Raw genomic sequence first — 22,831 nt, 5'->3', positions numbered from 1 at the left:
AAAATATATTGAGAGGCACTGCACATACACATAAATATCACTGTGGAGCTGCAGACGAAAATAATGGCATCTTCTCCTTAGAAAACTGTTAATAGAAGCTAAACGCTTGTTCTTCCAAGTAGCTTCTGAGGAGTCCCTCTTGGCTACTCATCAGAACCATATTGTTATTGTTCAGTCGCTAAGTCGTGTCTGACTCTTTGCAACCCCATGGACTGTAGCACGCCAGGCCTCCCTGTCCATCACCAACTCCCAGAGCTTACCCAAACTCATGTCCATTGAGTTGGTGATGCCATCCAACTATCTAATCCTCTGTTGCCCACTTCTTCTCTTGCCCTCAATCTTTCCCAACATCAGGGTCTTTTCCAGTGAGTTGGCTCTTTGCATCAAGTGGCCAAAGTATTGGAGCTTCGAGAACACAATCTGGTTTTTCAGCGTGTCTGAGTTTCAGCTTAATTTAAATTGAGTAAACTTTCCAATTTATTTGATATTCTTTGCTATGTTCTTTCACCATTAATTCATAATACCAGCGTATTTCGAGAAGTCAGTGCTCATGATCTCAACTCACCTTAACTGAGACTCAGGCCATGTTAGCCAGCCATGTGTTCCTAGTTATCAGAGGAAGGGCACCAACATTTCATCTTATTCATCATGAAGGTTGAAGGATCTTTCTACATTATTTCTGTATTTCCTAGAGTGAGCTTCCCTGGTAGCTCAGATGGTAAGGAATCTGCCTGCAATGCAGGAGACCTGGGTTCGATTCCTAGGTCAGGAAGATCCCTGGAGAAGGGAATGGCAACTCACTCCAGTATTCTTGCCTGTAGAATCCCATGGACAGAGTCCATGGGGTTGCTAAGAGTCAGACATGATGGAGTCACTAGCACTTTGACTTCCAGAGTAGCCACAGTTACGTGCAAGTGACATGGAAGTCTGTGAGACTGCTGTAGAGATTAAACTCCTAAAATTGTCTGGCCCCAAGGATGTTTTAAGGGACTTGGGGGAGTGATACACCCAACTTTTCAGCCCCCCAGATGTTGTCCAGTGCCTTCCTGGAACTCTTCAGTCTGAACCTGCCTCCCCCTATCAGGATGACCCCAAGCCAATGTGGAATTTCTCCTGCTGCGAGTGGGGCAACCAGCTGTCTTCCTGCCTCATGTCTCTTCTCCCTGCTGCTGCGTATTGTATGGGGTTTTGGTTATAAATAGAACCCAGACCTGAAAATGTGAACTCGAGAAAATGATTAAGACGCAATAATTTTTTAATGTATTTTATTGTGGTAAGAATACTTAACATGAGATTCGGCTTTTATACAAAATTTTTAAAAAATATTTTTTAATATTTAAAATATTTTTTAATTTTAATATTTAAAAATATTTTTTAATGTGGCCAATTTTTAAGCCTGCCCTTAGTCTGTTACAATGCTGGTTCTGTTTTCTGTTTTGGTTTTTTGACCACAAAGCATATGGGATCTTCATTCCCCGACCAGGGATCGGACCCTGTATGGGAAGGTGAAGTCTTAACCACTGGATTGCCAGGGATGTCTGTAAACAAATTCTTAAGTGTCCATTACTGTTGAGCAGGGGTACAAGGTTGTACAGCAGGTATCCAGAGCTTTCTCATTCTACTTGACTGCAACGTTATGCTTATTGATTAATAACTCCCCATTTTTTTTCCCTCCTCCGGCTGCTGGCAGCCAACACTTCACTCTTTTTCTGAATCTGACTTTTAAAAAAAATAGCTTATATAGGGGGACTCATGCAGTATTTGTCTTTCTGTGACTGACTTTTTCCACTTAGTATTAATATAATGTCCTCAAGATGCATCCGTGCTGTAATGTATTTCTGATTTCTTTATTCAAGGAGAATAGCATTCTGTTGTATGCATGTACCCCGTTTTCTTTATTCATCCATCTATGGACACTTAGGTCCACATCCTGACTATTGTGAAGAGTACACAGTGAACATGGAACTGCTCATATCTCTTGGAGATCCTGATTTTACTTCTTTAATTCTTTTGGATAGATATGCATAAGTGGGATTGTTGGCTCATATGGTTGTTCTTTGTAAAAAATGTTGCAAGGGATCGCCATACTATGCTCCAGTGCAGCTGTACCCTTTAGCGTTCCCACCAAGTGTATGCAAGGGTTGCAGTTTCTCCGCATCCTCTCCAGCACTTGTGAAGTTTTGCTTTTTGTCTTTATCATAGCCATCTTGACAAGTGTGAAGTGATACTTCATTGTTGTTTGACTTGCATAATAGCTTTTCCATGCCCTTGAAATATAGAGTCTTTGAGAGAAATATCTTGAACTATGCTTATTTGCAGTTAAGAAATTCATGCCTCAAATAATAAGACAGAAATTTCATATTCACCAGTTGATTACCCATTTAGAAAGCATCTAAAAAATGCCTTAAAACTTTCATAGGGACTGTTAAAGAGCACATAGGTGAATATTAAGAATATCATATTTAAAGGGATGCTCTTTGCTTTGTGCGTCCCAAAGCAAGAATGCCCAAATCCTTACCATGTTAGAATAGAAAACTTACCACCCTCTGTTTTAGGCTCAGTGCAGATGGAATACTAAGCTGTTTGTGGGAAGTTTCTTCCTGTGTCTTCTAAGAATGCATGCTGAAAGGTGCAGCTAAACAGCACAGTGAGTGTGGACAGGTTTCCATGTGGATCTTTTCTTATCACAGCTGGGCAAAGACTGAAAATGCATTTATTGGGAGAATTTTCAGTATACACTTTTCAATTTTCTGAACCACATTAAGATTTATTTTTCTTAATAAAAAATAATAATAACATGTCCCTGAAAAAATGAAATCTTAGGGAATTCCATCTCTCTTTTTTAAAAAAATTATTTAGTTCTTACTTATTTCATCTTTGGCTGTGCTGGTCTTCACTGCTGTGCAGGCTTTTCTTGCTGTGGCCAGTGGGGACTGTGCTTCCTTGAGGTTCTCGGGCATCTTTCTTATTGTGACGCCTTCTCTGTTGCAGAGCAAGACTCCAGCACTTGTGGCTCCTAGGGTATAGGGCTCAGGCTTAGTAGTTGTGGCACACGGGTTTAGTTGTTCCGCAGCGTATGGGATCTTCCCGGCCCAGGGATCAAACCCGTGTCCCCCGCGTTGGCAGGCTGATTCTCATCCCCTGCACCGCCGGGGAAGCCCCCTTCCCTTTCTAACTTCCATCTGTTTAGACGTGTTCTGGATGCGCCATGCAGCTGCTGTGCTGGGAATGAAGAGAAGGGGTCAAGGGTGGTGGGCTAGACTGGACACTGTCTATATATTGCAGCACAGAGCTTAAACCAGAGTAACGTGGGGGCTGGGCCTTCTTGATGCCTTTCTGAAATGAAGGTCTGTTTCACCGCTTGAGAGGCTGCCATCCCAGCCATCTTACTTTTACCGAGGGGGACATCTGGAAGCGTAGACAGTGAGTAGAAGCTGCCCAGCTTCAAGCCTCAGTTCTGCCTCCTCCCGACTCAGACCCGGAGCAAGCCCCTTCTCTTTTGTATTCTCAGTTGCACCTCTGAGAAATGGAGCTGATGCCAGGCTGTCATGAGGACTGACAACAGTTAAGCTCTCAGAACATGATGGCGTGTAGATGTGCTGCTGCTGCTGAGCCGCTTCAGTCGTGTCCGACTCGGTGCGACCCCATAGACGGCAGCCCACCAGGCTCCCCCGTCCCCGAGATTCTCCAGGCAAGAACACTGGAGTGGGTTGCCATTTCCTTCTCCAATGCATGAAAGTGGAATGTGAAAGTGAAGTCCCTCAGTCCTGTCCGACTCTTCGCGACCCCACGGACTGCAGCCTACCAGGCTCCTCCGTCCATGGGATTTGCCAGGCAAGAGGACTGGAGTGGGGTGCCATTGCCTTCTCTGCTTTGCTATTAACATTTCCAAGAGAATAGTTAAGGGGAAAAGGTTGAACAATGAGACTAGCTGAGGCCCCTTCAATCAGTGTTAACTTGAACACCCGGCTTGAGTTCTGTGTATGTCAGTGGCCCTATTGGGGTGACCCTCTTCCCACACTGAGGTTGGAGTTCCCTTAGAGTTTTTACAAAAACTATTTGAAATGAACATAAACATGGTCCCCTTCTGTCTTCCTCTGAAGCTAAAACAAAATACAGTGAGAAAAAAAATATTTTAAAAAATGTCCTGAATGTACAGCTTTTGAAAATAGCATTTCATTTTGCCTTTTTTTTTTTTTTTTCCTAATGCTGAAAGCTGGCTGGAAAAGCTTAATAAAGTGAATTATGTCTTCTGGTTATAAGATAAAGACATAAACTAACCTTGTTGAAGATTACGCCTGTTTTAAATACGTACACATATTTTTGTAAAATTCCAATAAAATGCAATTTATTTTTATTTTTTAATGATTTTTATTGTGATAAAAATCACATAATATAAAGCATACTCTTTTAACTGCTTCTAACTGGATAGTTCGGAGAAGGCAATGGCAACCCACTCCAGTGTTCTTGCCTGGAGAATCCCAGGGACCGAGGAGCTGGTAGGCTGCAGTCTATGTGGTCTCACAGAGCTGGACACGACTGAAGTGACTTAGCAGCAGCAGCAGCAGCAGCAACTGGATAGTTCAGTGGCACTAAGTACAGTCACATTGTTGTCCATCTCTCACCGTCATCCGTCTCCCAGTTGTTCACTTTCCTAAACTGGAACTCTGTCCCCACTAAACACTAACTCTCCTTTCCCCCTCACCCTGCACCCCTGGGGCATCTATCATTGTACTTTCTGGCTCTATGGACTTGACTATTCTCGGTGTCTTATATAAGTGGAGTCAAACAGTATTTGTCTGCCCTAATGTGTATTGGTTGGAGAAGGAAATGGCAACCCACTCCAGTGTTCTTGCCTGGAGAATCCCAGGGACGCGGGAGCCTGGTGGGCTGCTGTCTATGGGGTCGCACAGAGTCGGACACGACTGAAGCGACTTAGCAGCAGCAGCAGCAGCAGCGGTGTGTATTGGAATACACAGAAGGCAGTTTATAGCTCATCGTATCCCCGGATTTGATGAGGGATCTGTTTTAATACCATGGGAAAGCTGACGTGATCTCTTCCTAGAGCTTAGTCCTCAGAGATGGAAATTGAACGGTAGGGTTGTAAGAAAATGACAAGAGTTCGTTTGAAGGGTCCATAATCTCCAGTGACCCTTCTTCCTGTAATTCTGTACATCTCCTTGGCCTTTCCCTTGTTAAATGGCTTTGCTGGAGAAGAAAGAATTTTGTAGTGCCTGGTATACAGCAAGTACTCAATTAAAAAATGCTTTAAATGAGGAGTAAATGACTGAATCCGAACAGCGCTCATCCTAGAGTAATAGTCATCACCTACGTCGCATCTAAAGTCTTTTTTCCTAAAGAACCAAACTCCTTTAACTCTCTTCCCTAGTAACTTCTCTCCTTGAGACAAATAGACCAAAACACACACACTCTACTCAATGGACGGAATTTTCCAAGGGGATAGGAAACTTAAGTCTCAAGTGAAGACATTCAGTGTTTTGATATTAGGATGGGTCTTTTAGAGATAAATGTTGGAAGCCAGGAAAAATAGCATCAAGAGGAAATAATGCATGTGTAGGCAGCGTCGGAAATATAGAGGGTTCACACCATGGGAACTCTGACCACTATTATTTTTGAATTTCCTTCATGTTAGTACAGCTGTGCGGATGCCATGAAGCAGGGTTATGTATTTCCCGGCCCACGGTATGGGCTACCATAGTCCGGGCGACCCCAGCTATGACCTCCATCCACAGACATACCTGCTCCATCCTCATCGTTAGCCCTTAGCTCCCTCTATCAGCACCTGTGCAAAGGATGCTGAGAATGAATCTGTAGTTTCAAAGTTTCCAGATGCTGAATGAACTCTTTCCAGGGCCTGTGGTCCATCCTTCCTGTCCACTCCCCTGCCACAACTCTTGGATCCAGAATGACTTTCTCCATCCCATCTCAGTCCTGCCCCACCCAGAGAGTTCCCTTCTGCTCTGATACCTCCTCAGGCTTGAAGGTCTCATCCATGCCAGGCCTCTAGTTCCAAGATTTGGCAGACTGGCTGCAGAGTTCTAGCTGACATGGTGTGGAGGAGAAAAAGGAAGACCCACTGGGATGGAGCCCACAACCATCAGGGACTCAGACATTGGGATAGAAGTCTAAAACCCAGTAGATTAAATAGATTGCCAAGAGTACAAAAAACCCTGTGTTGGGTAATGCTTAGGAGGACTTTTTCAGAAATCTGCCTGAGATGACGTAACTCAGCTCTCAGGATCCTTCAGCTACAGGGATCTTGTGTTAGTGATCTCTGGCTTAACCATCTAAGAAGGCATTGACATGTTCTTCTGTTCCCTGGTTAAACCAGAGTTTTCTGTTTGGAGTTTACCTGTTATGTATGGGAATGATTGAGGGCAGAAGGAGAAGAGGGTGACAGAGGATAAAATGGTTGGATGGCATCACCAATTCAGTGGACGCAAACTTGGGCAAACTCCAGGAGGGACAGGGAAGCCTGGCATTCTGCAGTCCATAGGGTCACAGAGAGCTGGACATGACTTGGCAACTGAACAACAGCAATCTCATCACATCCAGTCACTTTTAGATCTTACATTAAAAAACATGTATTCTTTTTTTCTTCCCTTTTTCCAGAAAGGTAAGTGTGTCTTTATCCAGATGTCCATGGCTGCCTTAACTAACGGCCACCCTCTGAGCTGTTCCCCAAGGCCCAGCAGCTGACCCCCGGCACACAGCTGGTTTCACTCCCTGATCCCAGTCCTCCAGGGCTGCTGGGGTCCCCTGTCCTGCTGCTTCCTGCGGGGCCAGTCCTGCTCCCCTTTCTGCCCTTCCTGCCCACACCTAAGCCAGGAGCACTGGGAGCCTTCGAATTCCATGTCTAACAAGTGGCTGCAGGGATTTGAAAGTGAACACAAAGGTACCCTTCTGAGGTCTGGAAGAGGCATGTCACTGTGGAATAAACCTGGCAGAGTGTCGCCTCTCACCATCTGTGTGCGTGGCCTGTTTGCAGTCATACGAGGGGAGCAAGTGCCCGTCCAGTGTTCCCTGCGCGTGTTTCCAACCAGCTGTCACAGATGGGGCTTTGGCAGGACAGCTGCGGAAGGAGCTGGCTGGAGGAGTAGGAAGCAGGTGGCAGCGCTGGTCCTCATATGCCTGTGCTGTCCTTCCAGTGAGCGTGGGCGCGGTCTTGGTCTCACAGGGGTCCTGTCACAAAATGCCAAGGGCCAGGGGTCTTAAACAGCAGGACTTTTTTTCTCATGGTTCTCGAGACTGAAGTCTAAGATCAAGGTGCTGGGGAGGGGGTGGTAGGTGTCTTGTGAGACCTCTGTCCTTGGCTGGAGGATGGCTACCTTCTCACTATAAACTCAGTGGCAGAGAGAGAAAAAGAGAGGAGTCTGATCTCTTCCTCTTCTTACAAGGGCACTAATCCCATCATAAGGGCCTCAGCCTCATGACCTCATGTAAACTTCATTCTCTCCCAAAGGCCCCGCCTCCACATGCCGTCACGCTGGGACTGGGGCTTCAGTATGTGAACCTGGAGGAGGCACGGTCACTCAGCGTATCACCGATGACTGTGTTCCTCTTGTCAGCCTCCTCCCTCCTTCCCCTCCACCTTGCCCGTCCTGGCTTCTCTCTGTGCACCATGGAAAGGCAGAGAGGCAGGCTCTGGGGGGCCACAGTAATGGAAGGCTGTGTGTTCTTTTCCTCCAGGAACTCTCCTGATGAGTGCAGCATGGCCAAAGGTGGGAAGATGGTGGGCAGCCCGGACACCGTTGGGATGAACTACAGCAGCTACATGGAGGAGAAGCACATGCCACCCCCAAACATGACCACCAACGAGCGCCGCGTCATCGTTCCCGCAGGTCAGAGGCTCGGTCAGCAGCCCGGGCCTTCCTCGGCCTCCGCTCAGCTTTCTCTTCCTGCCCTTGGCATCGGTCACCCTCAGCTGCCTGCAGGAGTGGTAGCGGATGGACCAGCAGATACTGGTCCACCGTGGTGAAGTGTTCACCGCTATGTGTGTGCATGCACGTGTGTGTGTGTGTGTGTGTGTGTGTGAGACAGAGAATCCATGCAGAGTGACCTTTCCAAGGAGGACTTGCTTTTCTCTGAGCTTATTTGGTGTTAAATATCTTTCCTTTTATGAAGTGCTACTTAGAATAGAAGGTAGACTTAACATTTTTTTCTTACCTGGCATAATTAAAAATTGGGAGCCCTGTATTGTTGGTTGTCAAAACTTGAAATTCCAGCCCTCACTGGCTTATGAAAGAGACTCTGAGAGCCTGAGTCATTCTTTTCCAGAAGTAATTCTAAACATAATCCAAAACAATAACTCTGGATTTGAGAACCATGCCAGGGATTTATTTATTTAGCAAAACTAAAGGTAGTCGGAAGGATGCCTTAAAACTCCTCAGAGGAAATGTGCTGTATAAAACCAAAAATACCCACCACAACAATAGCAATGGTGACCACCGGCGGGTCCTGACTGGGGTATTCAGTGAGCGATGCGCATACACTGAATTTTTGGTGTCATGAGCTCTCAAGCAATACGTAGCGTGGTTTGTCACGAGTGCCCTGATGAGGACAGTGACGCTCGGGGAGGTTGGCCTGCAGTTAGTAAGAGGCAAGTGAGAACTTCCGAGGTGGCACACTCGTAAAGAACCCCATCTGCCAGTGCAGGAGGTGTGAGCTCAGCCCCTGGGGTGGGAAGGTCCCCTGGAGAAGGAAATGGCAGCCCACTCCAGTGTTCTTGCCTGGGAATTCCCCTGGACAGAAGAGCCTGGTGGGCTCCACGAGGTGGCACAGAGTTGGATACTTCTTAGCAGCTAAGTGTGAGTTAGAACTCAGACAAGCCCCCCCTGCCCCCACTCCTTCATTCTCAAGCCCCTTTCTGTAGCCCCTGGGGGCTCCCTCCATCACCCCCTGTGGCCGTCTGGGCCCCTCGCCTTCTGCCTCTGGAACTGAACTTGCTGTCACTTTAGCCTGAAACCCTTGGTTCCAGGGAGTTCTGTGATTCATCGGGGCTCTCTAGCCACCCCATCCAGAGGCGGCCCTCCGCCACTCCACCCAGTGACCCTCAACCCCTGCCTGCCTTACTTTCTTTTACTGCTTTTTTTCCCCTCTGTCACTGCAGTGGGATTTTATGTGAAAGTCTTCTCACCTGCCTCCCTTGTGTAAGACCTACAAAGGCCTTGCCTCCATGGCCAAGCCCAGTGCCTGGTGTCCCCTAAGTTCTCCGTGAATGTTAACTGAGGGAAGAATGGACGAAAGGGTGCCTGACCCCCGGGTGGTCCTGCCCAGGACTTTGCTTATGGCTGGAGTCGTAAGAGATGAGCATGGGTGAAACCGGTGCAGACTTGATTCTCCCTTGCCCCGGAGGTGGTGTGTGCATGCTCAGTCCCTTTAGTCGAGTCTGACTCTCTGTGACCCTGTGGACTGTAGCCCGCCAGGCTCCTCTGTCCATGGGGTTCTCCAGGCAGGAATAACTGGAGTGGGTTGTCATGCCCTCCTCCAAAGGATCTTGCCCACCCAGGGATTGAACCAAGACTCCTATGTCCCCTGCATTGCAGGTGGGTTGTTTACCACTGGGCCACCAGGGAAGCCCTGTTTCCCCGGTAGGGTAACCTGAATCTCGACATCTATAGGATATTAGTCCTTTTGTGATCTTATATTTACTGGGTTGCTTCAGCTCTCCATCATTCTGGACCACTCAGTGGGAAGTACTAACAGGGCCCCAGGGACCCCCTTGTGCTACAGGCATTGTTCTCCTGCTCCATATAGCGCAGTGGTTATACAATATCCCTCCAGAATTAAGACCAGTCCTTCTAGCTGATAATTCTCCTCTGGCAGCTGGGTCAGGGGCCAGAAGAGGTCAAGGGGACCGTCTCCACTGCCAGTTTGAAAGTGAAAGTGTTAGTCACCTCTTTGCGACCCCCAAGGACTGTAGCCTGCCAGGCTCTTCTGTCCATGGGATTTCTCCAGGCAAGAACACTGGAGTGGGTTGCCATTTCCTTCTCCAGCGGATCTTCCTGACCCAGGGATTGAACCCACATCTCCTACGTCTTCCGCTTTGGCAGGTGGGTTCTTTACCACTAACGCCACCTGGGAGTTCACCTCTGTGAGGTTTGATGGCAAATGAGATCCAATCCCCTCCATGGCGTGATTCCCATCCCCAGCCCTTAGTCTGCACCAGACCACCTCCAGTGGACTTCTGTTTCCACCACCTTCCAAGCAAGAAAGTTCAGAGTGCAAAACACCTGATTTGGGCTCATGGACTGGGTTTCTCTTCAGGATGGTCACTGTGTAGCTTTCAGGAAACTTTATGAAGCTAGTTGGAAGCAGTGAGGTATGAAAGGGCTCATCCACCCCCGATCCTGAAGCGCACATAAGGCTTTTATAGGGGACAGTGGAGTAAGTCTCGCGTGTGCCTCATGGGAAGGACAAAGCTGCTTCTGATGTTTCCAGATAGGAAGTGGATATTTATGCCAAAGGCATGCATTCGGTTTGGTCATGGCAACTAAGCTACACTCCTGAGAACCATCACTTATTGTTGTGACTTAGAATTGGAGGCATTTCCGGTTGAGTGGGAAAAAAGTATGGAAAGGCGAATGTCCAAGGGGCCCATCCTGGACGCGTGGTACCTAAAGGGGTTGGGAGCACATATGTTCCTGGGGAGGGTGGGTCGGGCAGGGGTGCTGTTGGCTTGGACACTGGCTGGGGCAGAACGGGATGAAGCGAAACCCAGAGGATGTCTGCCCAAGCCCGTCTCACCCTTTGCCTTTCTCCTCGAGAATGTGATTTCCTCAGTTTACATGAAACAAAGCCTTCAGTTCTCTAAGATGAGAGACTCGCTCTGAGGAAGGGCTTACATTGAAGGTACTTATCTGAGATCCACATGGAATCACAGACCCAGGAGCTAAGCCTGCTGCTGTGACATCCTTTCATCTGACGGGGTCCTATTTCTGTCATGCCAGCAGCAGGCTTTGATGTTGTCAATATCATTTCTAGTAGGGCCAGACTTGCTTCCTATGTTAAATAAACTGTTTAGAAAACAAGAGAGCCATTTTCATGGGAAAGAGGCAAGAAGCAATTTAATCAAGTCAGGACATCCACCCTTTGTGATTTGTACCGTTGTTGTTGAGTCGCTAAGTCATGTCCAACTCCCTGCGACCATGCTTTGTGATTTGTGCAGTTGTTCAGTTGCTAAGTGATGTCCAGCTCTTTGCAACCCTGTAGACCATGGCCTGCCAGGCTTCCCTGTCCTTCACCATCTCCTAGAGTTTGCTCATATTTATATTCATTGAGTCAGTGATTCTATCTAACTATCTCATCCTCTGTCGCCCCCTTCTCCTCCTGCCTTCAATCTTTCCCAGAATCAGGGTCTTTTCCCATGAGTTGGCTCTTTGCATAAGGTGGCCAGAGTATTGGAGCTTCAGCTTCAGCATCAGTCCTTCCAATGAGTATTCAGAGTTGATTTCCTATAGGATGGACTGGTTTCTTCTCCTTGTAGTCCAAGGGACTCTCAAGAGTCTTCTCCAGCACCACAGTTCGAAACCATCAGTCATTCGGTGCTCAGCCTTCCTTATGGTCCAGCTCTCACATCCATACCTGACTACTGGAAAAACCATAGCCTTGACTGGACAGACCTTCGTTGGCCAAGTGCTGTCTCTGTGTAGTAGGTGTTCATTAACTGCCAGCCAGTCTGCTGGAGGCCTGGTTGCACAGATTGGCTCATATCAAGCTTTTGTGTAAAGGCTGTTTCATCCCCTGAAGGAAGCCCTCTTTCAGCTGTCCCCTCCTTCGGTTGCTTCACGCCGAGGCAAGGGCAGTTATTCAGTTAATCGGGTTTGTAAGAGAGCTCACTGTGGCTGCTTTTGCAAGTTGTGAGTCTTGCAGTTATTGGTCAAGCCTCAGGTATGTGTGCTCACATGGAGACACACAGATGAACATACAGACACACTGCTGTGTTGCACAATGCAGAAAATCCCCCGGTGTAAAGACAGCAGGACCTGGGCGCGACTGTATCAGCTGCCCCCTCCATGCCTTCGGCCCCAGCTCTGCGATCCAGGCCCCTCACTGGGACACCTTTTGGGTGTAGAGAGCTCTGCATGCTTAGGCAGACTTCTCCAAACCTGGTTACGACTGGTTCATGCAGTTGCTACTATTTAAGTACATTGATTGGCACTTCTAAATGCAAATCAGAAAGATAGCCCCACCCCCCAAATCCATTATTTACTCCTAAGCACTTGCAGTACCAATCAACTACGTACTGACATTCATGTCCTAGACCTGAAAATGGTCCTGAGAAACACTGAGCAAGAAGAGTGGTGTGTAGACAGGAGAAGACACAGAAAAAGACATGATCTTTTGGACTCCTGGCCTGGATTCCTCACTTCTAGACGTCCCTGGTTTTGAGACTCACTGTCTCTAACTCAGGCTTCCCAGCTGGCGCTGGTGGTGAAAAACCCACCTGCCAATGCAGGTTAGACGTAAGAGACCTGGGCTCAATCCCTGGGTTGGGAAGATCCCTTGGAGGAGGGCATGGCAATCCACTCTAGTATTCTTGTCTGGAGAATCCCAAGGATAGAGTAGCCTGGCAGGCTGCGTCTATAAGGATGCACAGAGTCGGACACGACTGAAGCACCTCAGCACACATGTGCGTGCGTGCACGCGCACACACACACACACACACACACACACACACACACACACATCTAACTCAGGAGCTTTATAAAAACTCGTCAGATATCCCTAAAAAATAAAAATACTCTCATTGAATATATTTACACTGTTTCCTTCTTTCAGAATGGATTTCAGAAAGATCACACAAATATAAATAAAAGAAAAAGAGAATTCGTTTTCAAAGTGAATGGATAGAGAACATGGGCTAAAGTAAGAACTTAACAGGCAGTGAAACCAGGGGTGAGGTTTGTATGTTGATGTATATATTTGGAGAAGGAACTGGCAACCGACTCCAGTATTCTTGCCTGGAGAATCCCATGGGCAGAGGAGCCTGGGGGGCTTAAGTGCATGGGGTTGCAAAGAGTCGGACACGATTGAAGCGACTTAGCACATGTGTATAGATTAACACAAACTTTATATCCTGCAGAGTTGCAAACAGTGGGTGTTATTTGGGTTCAAGGTGTCAGCAGGCTGTGTGAAGGCAATGCCTTAATCAGTACATGCCTCAATGTCCCCAGGATTCAAAGAAAACATGTGGGGAAGATGGTCCAGCTCTTAATTTTGAGTCTAGAGAAAAACGTGTCCCTTGGTTTGTCATTGGAAGGTAACAGGGAAGTCAGATGAAAGCACTCAGTCAGTAAGGCCAGCAGACACCCCTGAAGCCCTGACTCCCACCTGGTGTCCTGGAAACGCCACTGGCTATGCCTCTCCTTCTCAAGGTGTAGAGATTAGACGATACATCACATGTGCTCTTCCTGTCTGCCATCTGTATGTACCTGTCGCCTGTACCATCTATCTTTCCATCTGTCTGTCCATAAATCTGTTGTCTGTCTACCTCTCATTTATCATCTATCTGTCTGTCATCTGTATCTATCTTTCCAGCTCCCTATTCATCTATCCGCCTGCCTCTCATTTATCCATCATCTATCGCTCTGTCATTGGTATCTGTCTATCTTTCCATCTGTCTGTGTATCCATCATCTGTCTACCTATTATCTGTCTTACGCGGTGTGAATAGCTGTGTATCTGGGTCTGCATCTTACAGGGTTGGGCTGTTTCTTGTGTTCATGGCTGCAGGTCAAAGTATCATTCAGTGATGTCACTCTTAATAAGATGAGCCCCAGACAGGGGACCCAGTTCAATGGCTCTGTTTGGCTCAGCTTAATTTGGAGGTTGACTGGGAGATGTTTCTCCAAGTATGATCAGAACCACCTGCATCAGCGTCACCTGGGAGACTTAGGATGTAAAAGTGCCCACCTGCAAATTTTCTGAATCCAGGGATGGAGTGGAGGATTCTGCTTTGTCAGCACATTTTTGGGGGTGATTTTCATGCATTATAGGGTCTGAGGAGGTCTAGACTAGATAGAAGACACTAAAAAAAATTTGAGCTTCCCAGGTGGCAGAGTGGTAAAGAATCCACCTGCCAATGCAAGAGACACAGGGTCAATCCCTGGCTTGGGGAGATCCCCTGGAATATGAAATGGCCATCCGCTCCAGTACTCTTCCCTGGGGAATTCCGTGGACAGAGGAGCCTGGTGGGCTGCAGTCCCTGGGGCCACAAAGAATTGGATATGACTGAGTGAGTGAGCATGCATACCCACAAGTAATCTTGCTTTAATACACTTTCATTTTTTTGAAATAAAGACATCATCTGGGAAAGGGAGTTGGCAAAATAAAGAATTGTCCTAAAGCTTTTCCCTTCAGATGTGTTTTGGGAGCTGTGGTTGGCACGTGTCATTGGTTGACACGATAAATTCTGTAAAGGTCTTGTGTCAGGGTGTTCACTGGGAAATCCAGGGCCACTCAAGGCACAAAGTGCAATGTGAGAGCTGAGGAAGAAGCCCCGCAGCCCTCTGTTCATTGGTGACAGCCCTGAGCTCCATTCAGACCAATCAGATCAAATGCGGTACTTGCCTGTGTTTTACTGTGTTCCCATCAACAGCACAGACAGCTCGGGGACAGCCCAGGAATCTGACTCCTGGGTGTTTCCAGTTCTGCTGCACTGAGGCTGTGACCACAGATGGATGTTCAGAAGCAATGGGTCCTTCTTGCACAGTGGAACTAGTATGTTCTGGGGAACATAGGTTTTGTGCTGTCTGATGAAGCCTCAGCATCAGGGATACTGTCCTTCCATCTGCTGGGTGGCCTCCTGCAGTCACGGTTTAGGTCTTGACAGTGTCCTGGGCGACATGCCAAGCAAGAGGGCTGGCAAAGAGGAAGGCATGGTCTTTACCCACTTTTCTTCAAAGTTGCAAAATGCAACAGAACCTCTGGTTTCAGCAGCTTACATCATTTTGAGATTTCTTCCTTTTTTTTTTTTTTTTTTTGTTTTGTTTTTTTGTTTTTAGTCTCCAAAATGGGTGCTGAAGAATGGGGCTTTTCAAACACTTCTGTTTTCATTGTCTAAATATTCCCCTTGAGCACAAATGCTCATGGGGGTCAGAAGTCTCAGAGGGAAATAGTTGCCACATTTGTCTTTGTTTCCCCTGTTTGCTTTTTAAATTTCATTTTTAATTGGAATATAATTGCATAACATTATTGTGTCAGCTTCTGCTCTATAACAGTATGAATCAGCTGTATGTATACATATATTCCCTTCCCTCCTGAGCCTCCCCACCACCCCATCCCACCCCATCCCACACCTGTAGGTCATCACAGAGCACCGAGCTGAGTTATTCACCTTTTAACAAAGTTCACTTTCTGTATTCATTCATTTATTCATTCACTGAGCACTTGGAATATTCCAGTCACCAAGAATAAAAGCTTTCAGGAGATTTAAAGCCCCCAGTCCTTGGTCCCCAGACACATGTGGCCGGAGCTTCTCCTATCATGTCGTGCTCAGGCCCTCCTTGCCGGGCGACTTCCACTCAGCATGTAAGGTATCCACCGAGTACTTGTTACTCTTGTACTAGTCACAGAGGAAATGACCGAAGCCTGTGAGAAGCAGATAAGACCCGGCTGCATGAGGTTAAGTCATTCGTGGCGGGGAGAGCATGATTAAGAGCTCAGATGAGTGATTCAGACACGTGTTTCCAAATAGGGGAACACGATGACCGTAAGCATGACCGTGAGGAACAGCTTCCTTTGTCCCCTCGTGATGTGCTTTCCGAAGCCCCGCCACCTCCACCGTTTCCCTCCGCCCTGGCCTCTCCCCAAGTCCTATCTTTCTACTCCTGCACTGCGCTGTCGTCTCTGTCCTCTCCCAGGTGGTTCCCTCCGATGGAATGTCCTTCTGCTCCCCTGCTAACAAGTCCTTCTCGCTTTTCAAGGCACCTTTGAAATCCACCCTCTCTAAGAAACCACCCTGGATCTTTAGGCACCTTCATTGCTTCTCTGATGACGTCTTAGCAATCCCTTCATCACACTTTATGTGGTTTCGTATTATAGTCTATAGTGCATATGGATACTAGATACAGTGTTTAATTCCATGAAGGATTCGAGAGGCCTTGCAGACTAAACTACTGATCATCACGTGAGCCAAACGACTGATCAGTTAGAAACTGGGCATCGATACTAAGGCAGTTGAGCTGCTCAGGTGGCTCCGTTTGGTAGAGAATCCACCTGCCAGTGCAGAAGACTTGGGTTGAGTCCTTGGGTCAGGAAGATCTCCTGGAGGAGGAAGGAAATGGTGACCTACTCCAGAGTTTTGGCCTGGAGAATCCCATGACAGAGGAGCCTGGCAGGCTACAGTCCATGGAGTTGCAAAAGAGCTGGGCACGACTTTGCAACTCAACAGCCACGACTAAGGCAATTACAAATATTAATGGAAAACCATGAAGGAACACATGAAGGAACAATGCAGCTCTTTTGGCCACAAGCTTGGCCAAGATGCTCTGGCTTAGTTTCTAGAATAGCACTGAGCTTCCTGGTGGCCAACCTAAAAAGATCCATAGGGGAAATAATGTCTTTTTTCAGAAATAAATTTCACAGGGAAGGGCATGTTTTTCCTGGTGCAGAATCCTAAAAGCAGAATAGCTGGACATTATACTTGGGCTTAACTCAGACGTGAGCACCTTCCTTGTGACATCCTCTGTGGACAGAGGGAGTTATGTTAGCAAACAGCTCGGTGCAGACAGAAGGCATATGCCCAGTGTGAGTCTTTGCTGCTCTGGTTTCTTAGAAAGTCAGGATTTTGATTTCTCAAAGTGTCAGAAAGTTCCTATGGCTTGCACAAGACCTTTTCTAAAGATGACATCTCCAAGCTCAGGTTGAAAGTAGATGAATAACAAGCAATGGAAGAAAATACTCTCCAAGTCCAAGTGGCCAACGTTTTATTACAGTGTACTCAGCCACGAAATTAAAAGATGCTTTCTCCTTGGAAGAAAACCTATGACAAACCTAGGCAGTGTATTAAAAAGCAGATACATCACTTTGCCAACAAAGTCTGTATAGTCAAAGCTATGGTTTTTCCAGTAGTCATATACAGGTGTGAGAGCTGGACCATAAAGAAGGCTAACTGCTGAAGAATTGACTCTTTCAAAATGTGGTGTTGGAGGAGACTCTTGAGAGTCCCTTGGATTGCAAAGAGATCACACCAGTTAATCCTAAAAGAAATCAAGCCTGAATAGTCATTGAAAGGACGGATGCTGAAGCTGAAGCTCCAATACTTTGGCCACCTGATGCAAAGAGCTGACTCACTGGAAAACACCCTGATGTTGGGAAAGATTGGAGACAGGAGGGGAAAGGGACGACAGAGGACAAGATGCTTGGATGGCATCACTGACTCAACGGGCACGAGTTTGAATGAACTCTGGGAAATAGTGAAGGGCAGGGAAGCCTGGTGTGCTGCAGTCCATGGGGTCAGACACAACTTAGCAACTGAACAACAACAATAATCTTTTTAAAGGTGGTTATTTATAAGCCTGTGTGTTCTATCAGATTGAGAGCATCGTGAGTTGGTGATAATGTCTTTTGCATTCTTTACCACTGGACAAAGCACCAAACTCGTGGCCCGTGTGCAGAAGTCAGTAAGCACGCATCAGCTGAGTCGGTGGGAATCCACCTTTAGTTAGTTGGAATCAGAGGATCACAGGGGATGCATTTGCAAGATTCTTGCTGATCTTCATTCAGCAAGCATGCATCAGTCGAGTTAGTGGGAATCCACCTTTAGTTAGTTGGAATCAGAGGATCACAGGGGATGCATTTGCAAGATTCTTGCTGATCTTCATTCAGCTCTTTATTAGTCAGGGTTCTTCAAAGCAGCAGAACCAGTCTCTCTCTCTTTCTCTCTCACCCTCTCCCGGTCTTTACTCAGTCTCACAATTCAAAGGCCAAGATCTTTTGGAAGCACCCTTGCTGATTAGCCCAGAAATAATGTTTAATGAAATGTCTAGACCTCCCACAATCCAGTCAAGTGAACACATACTCTTAACTATCATTGAAAGTGAAAGTCGCTCAGTCGTGTCCGTCTCTTTGTGACCCTGTGGACTATACAGTCCATGGAATTCTCCAGGCCAGAATACTGGAGTGGGTAGCCTTTCCCTTCTCCAGGGAGTCTTCCCAACCCAGGGATCGAACCCAGGTCTCCTGCATTGTGGGCAGATTCTTTACCAGCTGAGCCACCAGGGAAGCCCAAGAATCCTGAGGCGGGTAGCCTATCCCTTCTCCAGTGGATTTTCTCGACCCAGGAATCAAAGCAGGGTCTCCTGCGTTCCAGGTGGATTCTTTACCAGCTGAGACACAAGGGAAGCCTTATCTGTAAAGTCTTGTAAAATGTATGTATGTATCTGTTTTTGGCTGTGCCAGGTCTTCTGTGTGGCATGTTGGCTTTCTCCAGTTGCTGCAAGCAGGGGCTACTTATAGTTCAGTGTGTGGGCTTCCCATTGGAGTGGCTTCTCTTGCTGCAGCGCGCAGGCTGTAGGCACACGTGTCTCAGGAGTTGTGGCCCTCGGGCTCAGTCACTGTGGCGCATGGGCTTAGCTGCTCTGCGGCACGTGGACTATTCCAAGACCAGGGCTCACACCTGTCTCCTGCACTGGCAGGTGGATTCTTTAGCCCTGAGCCGTGAAGGAAGTCCCATAAAACTCTTAAACATGAGAAAATTGGGCTCTGGGGAGGTGAAAGAACTTTCCCGAGGGTACATGTACAGATGGGTGAGACCAGAGCCAATCTTCAGGCCTGTATTCAGTGATTAAGTATCTGTTGATGAAGCAGTTCTTTTTTAAAATTAAAGTATTATGGGGGCCTCCCTGGTGGCCCAGACAGTGAAGAATCTGCCTTTCAATGCGGGAGATCCAGGTTCAATCCCGGAGTCGGGCAGATTCCCTGGAAAAGGAAATGGCAACCCACTCCAGTATTCTTGCCTGGGAAATCCCATGGACAGAGGAGCCTGGTGGGCTACAGCCCATGGGGTTGCAAAGAGTCAAACATGACTGAGTGACTAATACTTTGACTTTTTCCTTGTCAGTTTACAATACTGTGTTAGTTCAGGCATACAGCATAGTGGCGCAGTATTTTTGCAGGTTGTGCTCCATGATTAGATTATTATAAGATAATGAGTATTATCCCCTGTGCTATACAGTATATCCTTGTTGCTTATCTACTTATATATACTAGTTTGTATGTGCTAATCCCACAGCACTAATTTGTGCCCCCCTTCCCTCTCCCATTTGGTAACCACACATTTGTTTTCAATAAACTACAGATTTCTCTGTTTTACTTTGTCATGCCTCCAAACACTCCCAAAGATCTCTCCCATTATGTCTGCATTATGGAATGTGTTTCTATAAGCTTCTGGTTACAATTTTTTATGCTAAGTCAAGCAACTGAACAACCCAACCAACTAAAACTTAAATCCTAAGGTCCCAGTTAATATATGTTTAAACTGTGAGCTGAATTGAGGCAACTGTCATTGGGTTCTATGTGGCTGAAATAATAAAAACAGAAATGGTGACTGTCTGCTAAGGGCACACTGTTGTCAGCCGCTTGTCTGTGTTCTTTGTTGAAAATGTATTATCTCATTTAATTGTGAAGATGATGGGAAAGATGGTAAAGGACAGGGAAGCCTGGTGTGCTGCAGTCCATGGGGTTGCTAAAAGTTGGACATGACTGAGCAACTGAACAAGAACAATCTCATCTAAATTCCACAAAAATCCTATGGTGTAGAAACTATTTATTATTCTCACTTTGTAGATAAAGAAACTAAAACTAGGGAAGTAAGATGGTTGCCCAAGATGTCCCAGCTGATGATGTGGAAAGCCAGAATTCTGACCCGGTTCTGTCTGAATCCAGAGTCTGAGCTCTTATTCGTACACTATTAATACATGATCAAAAGTATCGAGGAAGAACACAAGAAAGTAAATGATGGAATAAATTTTTAAAATTGTTGTAGGTTGTGAAATGGCCTTTTCAAAGATGTAAGTAGTAAGTCATGGAGTAAAGTTGATGTTCAAGATGTCTATGATGTTGTTCAGCTCTTAACTATTATATTTCCATAATGATAATGATTTATCTGTTGTTTTTTTTTTTTGTTTTTAACCAAGAGAAGACTCTAATTAAAAATAGCTTTGATTTAGCAAAAGTAGTTGGGTGGATGTTTGTAAATGTAGAAAAAAAATTTAAGATAGATGATGCTCCTTTGGGCTTCCCAGGTGGTGCTAGTGGTAAAGAATCCGCCTGCCAATGCTGGAGACGTGGGTTCGATCCCTAGGTTGGGAAGATCCCCAGAAGAAGGAAATGGCAACCCATTCCAGGCTTCTCGCCTGGAAAACCCCATGGACAGAGGAGCCTGGAGGGCCACAGTCCACGGGGTTGCAAAGAGTTGGACTCGACTGAGCAACTGAGCATGCACACATGGTGTTCGTTTGATTCACCTTGTACTCAAGATACCCATGGGATACCTACAAGGCAGTTCAGTGTGTCCTGTAGAGCATAGCGTTAAAGTCCTTTATCAAGGATCATACATTTCATACATTTGAGTTCTAAACTGTGCCTTTTCTAGCTCTGAAAAGCCATTTAATCTTGCTGAGCCTTAGTTTCTGTGCCATCAAAATAAAGATGGTAGTATGGATTAAATAAGATGCATGTGTGAAGTGTATAAACAGTGCTTGGGATATGGTAATGCTTCCAAAATCTGCAGCTCTTCTTTTCATATTTCTTCAGGCATTTGGGAGACAGCCCTACACTCAAAAGATAAGCATTTATTATGGGTTGAATTGTCCCCCTACCAAAAAAAAAAGATACATTGACATCCTAACTTCCAGTGCCTTAGAACGTGACCTGATTTGGAAATAGAGTATTTTCAGATTTGATCAAGTTAGGATGAGGTCATGAGGGTGGGCCTGATAGATGACTGGTGCCCTTATCTGAAGGGGGTATCTGGACCCCGACATACACAGAGGGAAGGTGATGTGAGGATGCAGGGAGAAGCCCAGGTAAGGATGGGGGTAGAGATTAGAAGGGAGCAGCTGTAAGGAACCCTGAGGAGTGCCACCCACCCCCAGAAGATGGGGCGGGAAAGTAAGGATTCTGTTCAGAGTCCCAGAGCGAGCTTAGCCCTCCTGACAGCTAGATTTCAGACTTCTAGCCCCCAGAACTATGAGGAAACACATTCCTATTGTTTTAAGCCAGTTGGTGTGTGGTTCTCTTTGCAGCACCCCTTGAAAACCAATGCAGCATGCACGCTGTAGTTGGAACATGAGAGTCTAGATGGCCCGGGGATATCTATGGAGTGAGGAGAGTGGAGGACAAAACTCCGGGGATAACAGTATTTAAAGAGGAGCAAAGAGAGATAGCCCAAGCAGGGAGAGACTTTTAAGTGGAACAGGTCACTCCATTTCTAAAACACGATGAGCATATGCAGTGTTGTCATGGAGTACTAACTAAGAGGAGGAAACAGGGAAAAAAAAAAAAAAGAAAAACAAAATCTCCAAGCTAGATAACCCACTTAGGAAGAGCTGAGAATGACTCTCCCAGTGAAATATTTTGGCATGTCTGAATGTCAAAGATATCTTTAGAGCCCAACAAAAATAATTTAGTCATGTATTTTTTGAATAAAATATATGATGGAATTGTTGATTCTCAGTAAGTTGAAAGTAAGCACACCCTTTTTTTTTTTTACAGTTCTTTGTGCTCTTTCCTAGGGTATTGAACAATCCATATGTACAGTTAATTTTTGACAATTGATTATTTAATCCATGAATGAAGTGGAGCATAGTGTGAGCTAGGTTGATGGCTGCAGTGAAAAGGGAAAAGTTTGAAGGTAGATGGAAACAATTTATGCAGAGAAGTCTCTTGGTTCTAGTAAACTATTAAACTTAAAAGGGCCTCTCGCAGAGTCCCTGGAAATGATGCATAAAATCTAACAGCCTTTTGAATGCACAGCTGAACTGGGAAGAAAGTCAGCAAGTTCCTTATGGACTAAAGACAAGGCGGAAACAGAACAGGGTAGCCTATTCGTCCCATTTGTCTTATGTTATCTTGGGTGCTGTGGATGGGGGTGGGGTTCTGGTGTTTATAATACAGATATTTGGGTTTTAAAGATTAATTAGAGACGAGAGATGACATCTTGGACTTGCAAAAGCAGGGGTTGGACCTCCTAACTCATGCATACAACTGTGTGTTCCAACAGTCCCCAGCCCCAAAGTGGTTATGGGCTAGAAATAAAAGACAAAGTCTGGCTGGAGAAGCTCGCCTTCAATTCAAGCTTGACAGAATTCCTACAGATAAAGACCTACAGAAGATGATGCTGCAAACCCAAATTATGAAAACGGGAAGAATCTCTCGAGACCAAGATTCAGCAGAAAGAAGAGACAACATGATTAAAGCCTCAGTAATGTTAAGTAGTTAAAGTATGAAATACAAAATATAAAATAAGTAGATTTAAAAAGTGACGAAAGGGCTTTGCCTAAAGGGCTTCACGGGTAGCTCAGAGGTAGAGAATCTGCCTGCCAATGCAAGAGACGCAGGAGACAAGGATTCGATCCCCAGGTTGGGAAGATTCCTCTGGAGAAAGAAATGGCAACCCGCTCTAGTATTCTTGCCTGGGGAATCCCTTAAACAGAGGAGCCTGGCAGGCTGCAGACCATGAAGTCACGTGAGTTGGACGCAGCTCAATTTCTAAACAACAAATACATGAAAGAAGGAATAAGCAAAGAGAGGAAAAATATTATGGAAAAGAATGGATAATATTGAAGAAGGAGAAATAGAATTCCTAG

At 46.1% G+C, this 22,831-nt stretch overlaps 1 protein-coding gene across 3 annotated transcripts in view; it reads left to right on the top strand.

The window, feature by feature from the left end:
* Nucleotides 1–22,831, top strand: part of ERG (ETS transcription factor ERG) — a 134,679-nt gene that overhangs the window by 74,798 nt on the left and 37,050 nt on the right. For all 3 annotated transcript variants that reach the window (XM_052652953.1, XM_052652886.1, XM_052652817.1), the window contains exon 3: nt 7,711–7,862. In XM_052652953.1, coding sequence (XP_052508913.1) covers nt 7,711–7,862 — 152 coding nt within the window. The remainder of the gene's footprint in view (nt 1–7,710; nt 7,863–22,831) is intronic.

Source organism: Budorcas taxicolor, chromosome 1 (assembly GCF_023091745.1).
Source record: "Budorcas taxicolor isolate Tak-1 chromosome 1, Takin1.1, whole genome shotgun sequence".
Classification (NCBI taxonomy): domain Eukaryota; kingdom Metazoa; phylum Chordata; class Mammalia; order Artiodactyla; family Bovidae; genus Budorcas; species Budorcas taxicolor.
Note: the sequence above shows the minus strand (reverse complement) of the source record. Positions and strands in the feature narration are given on the sequence as shown.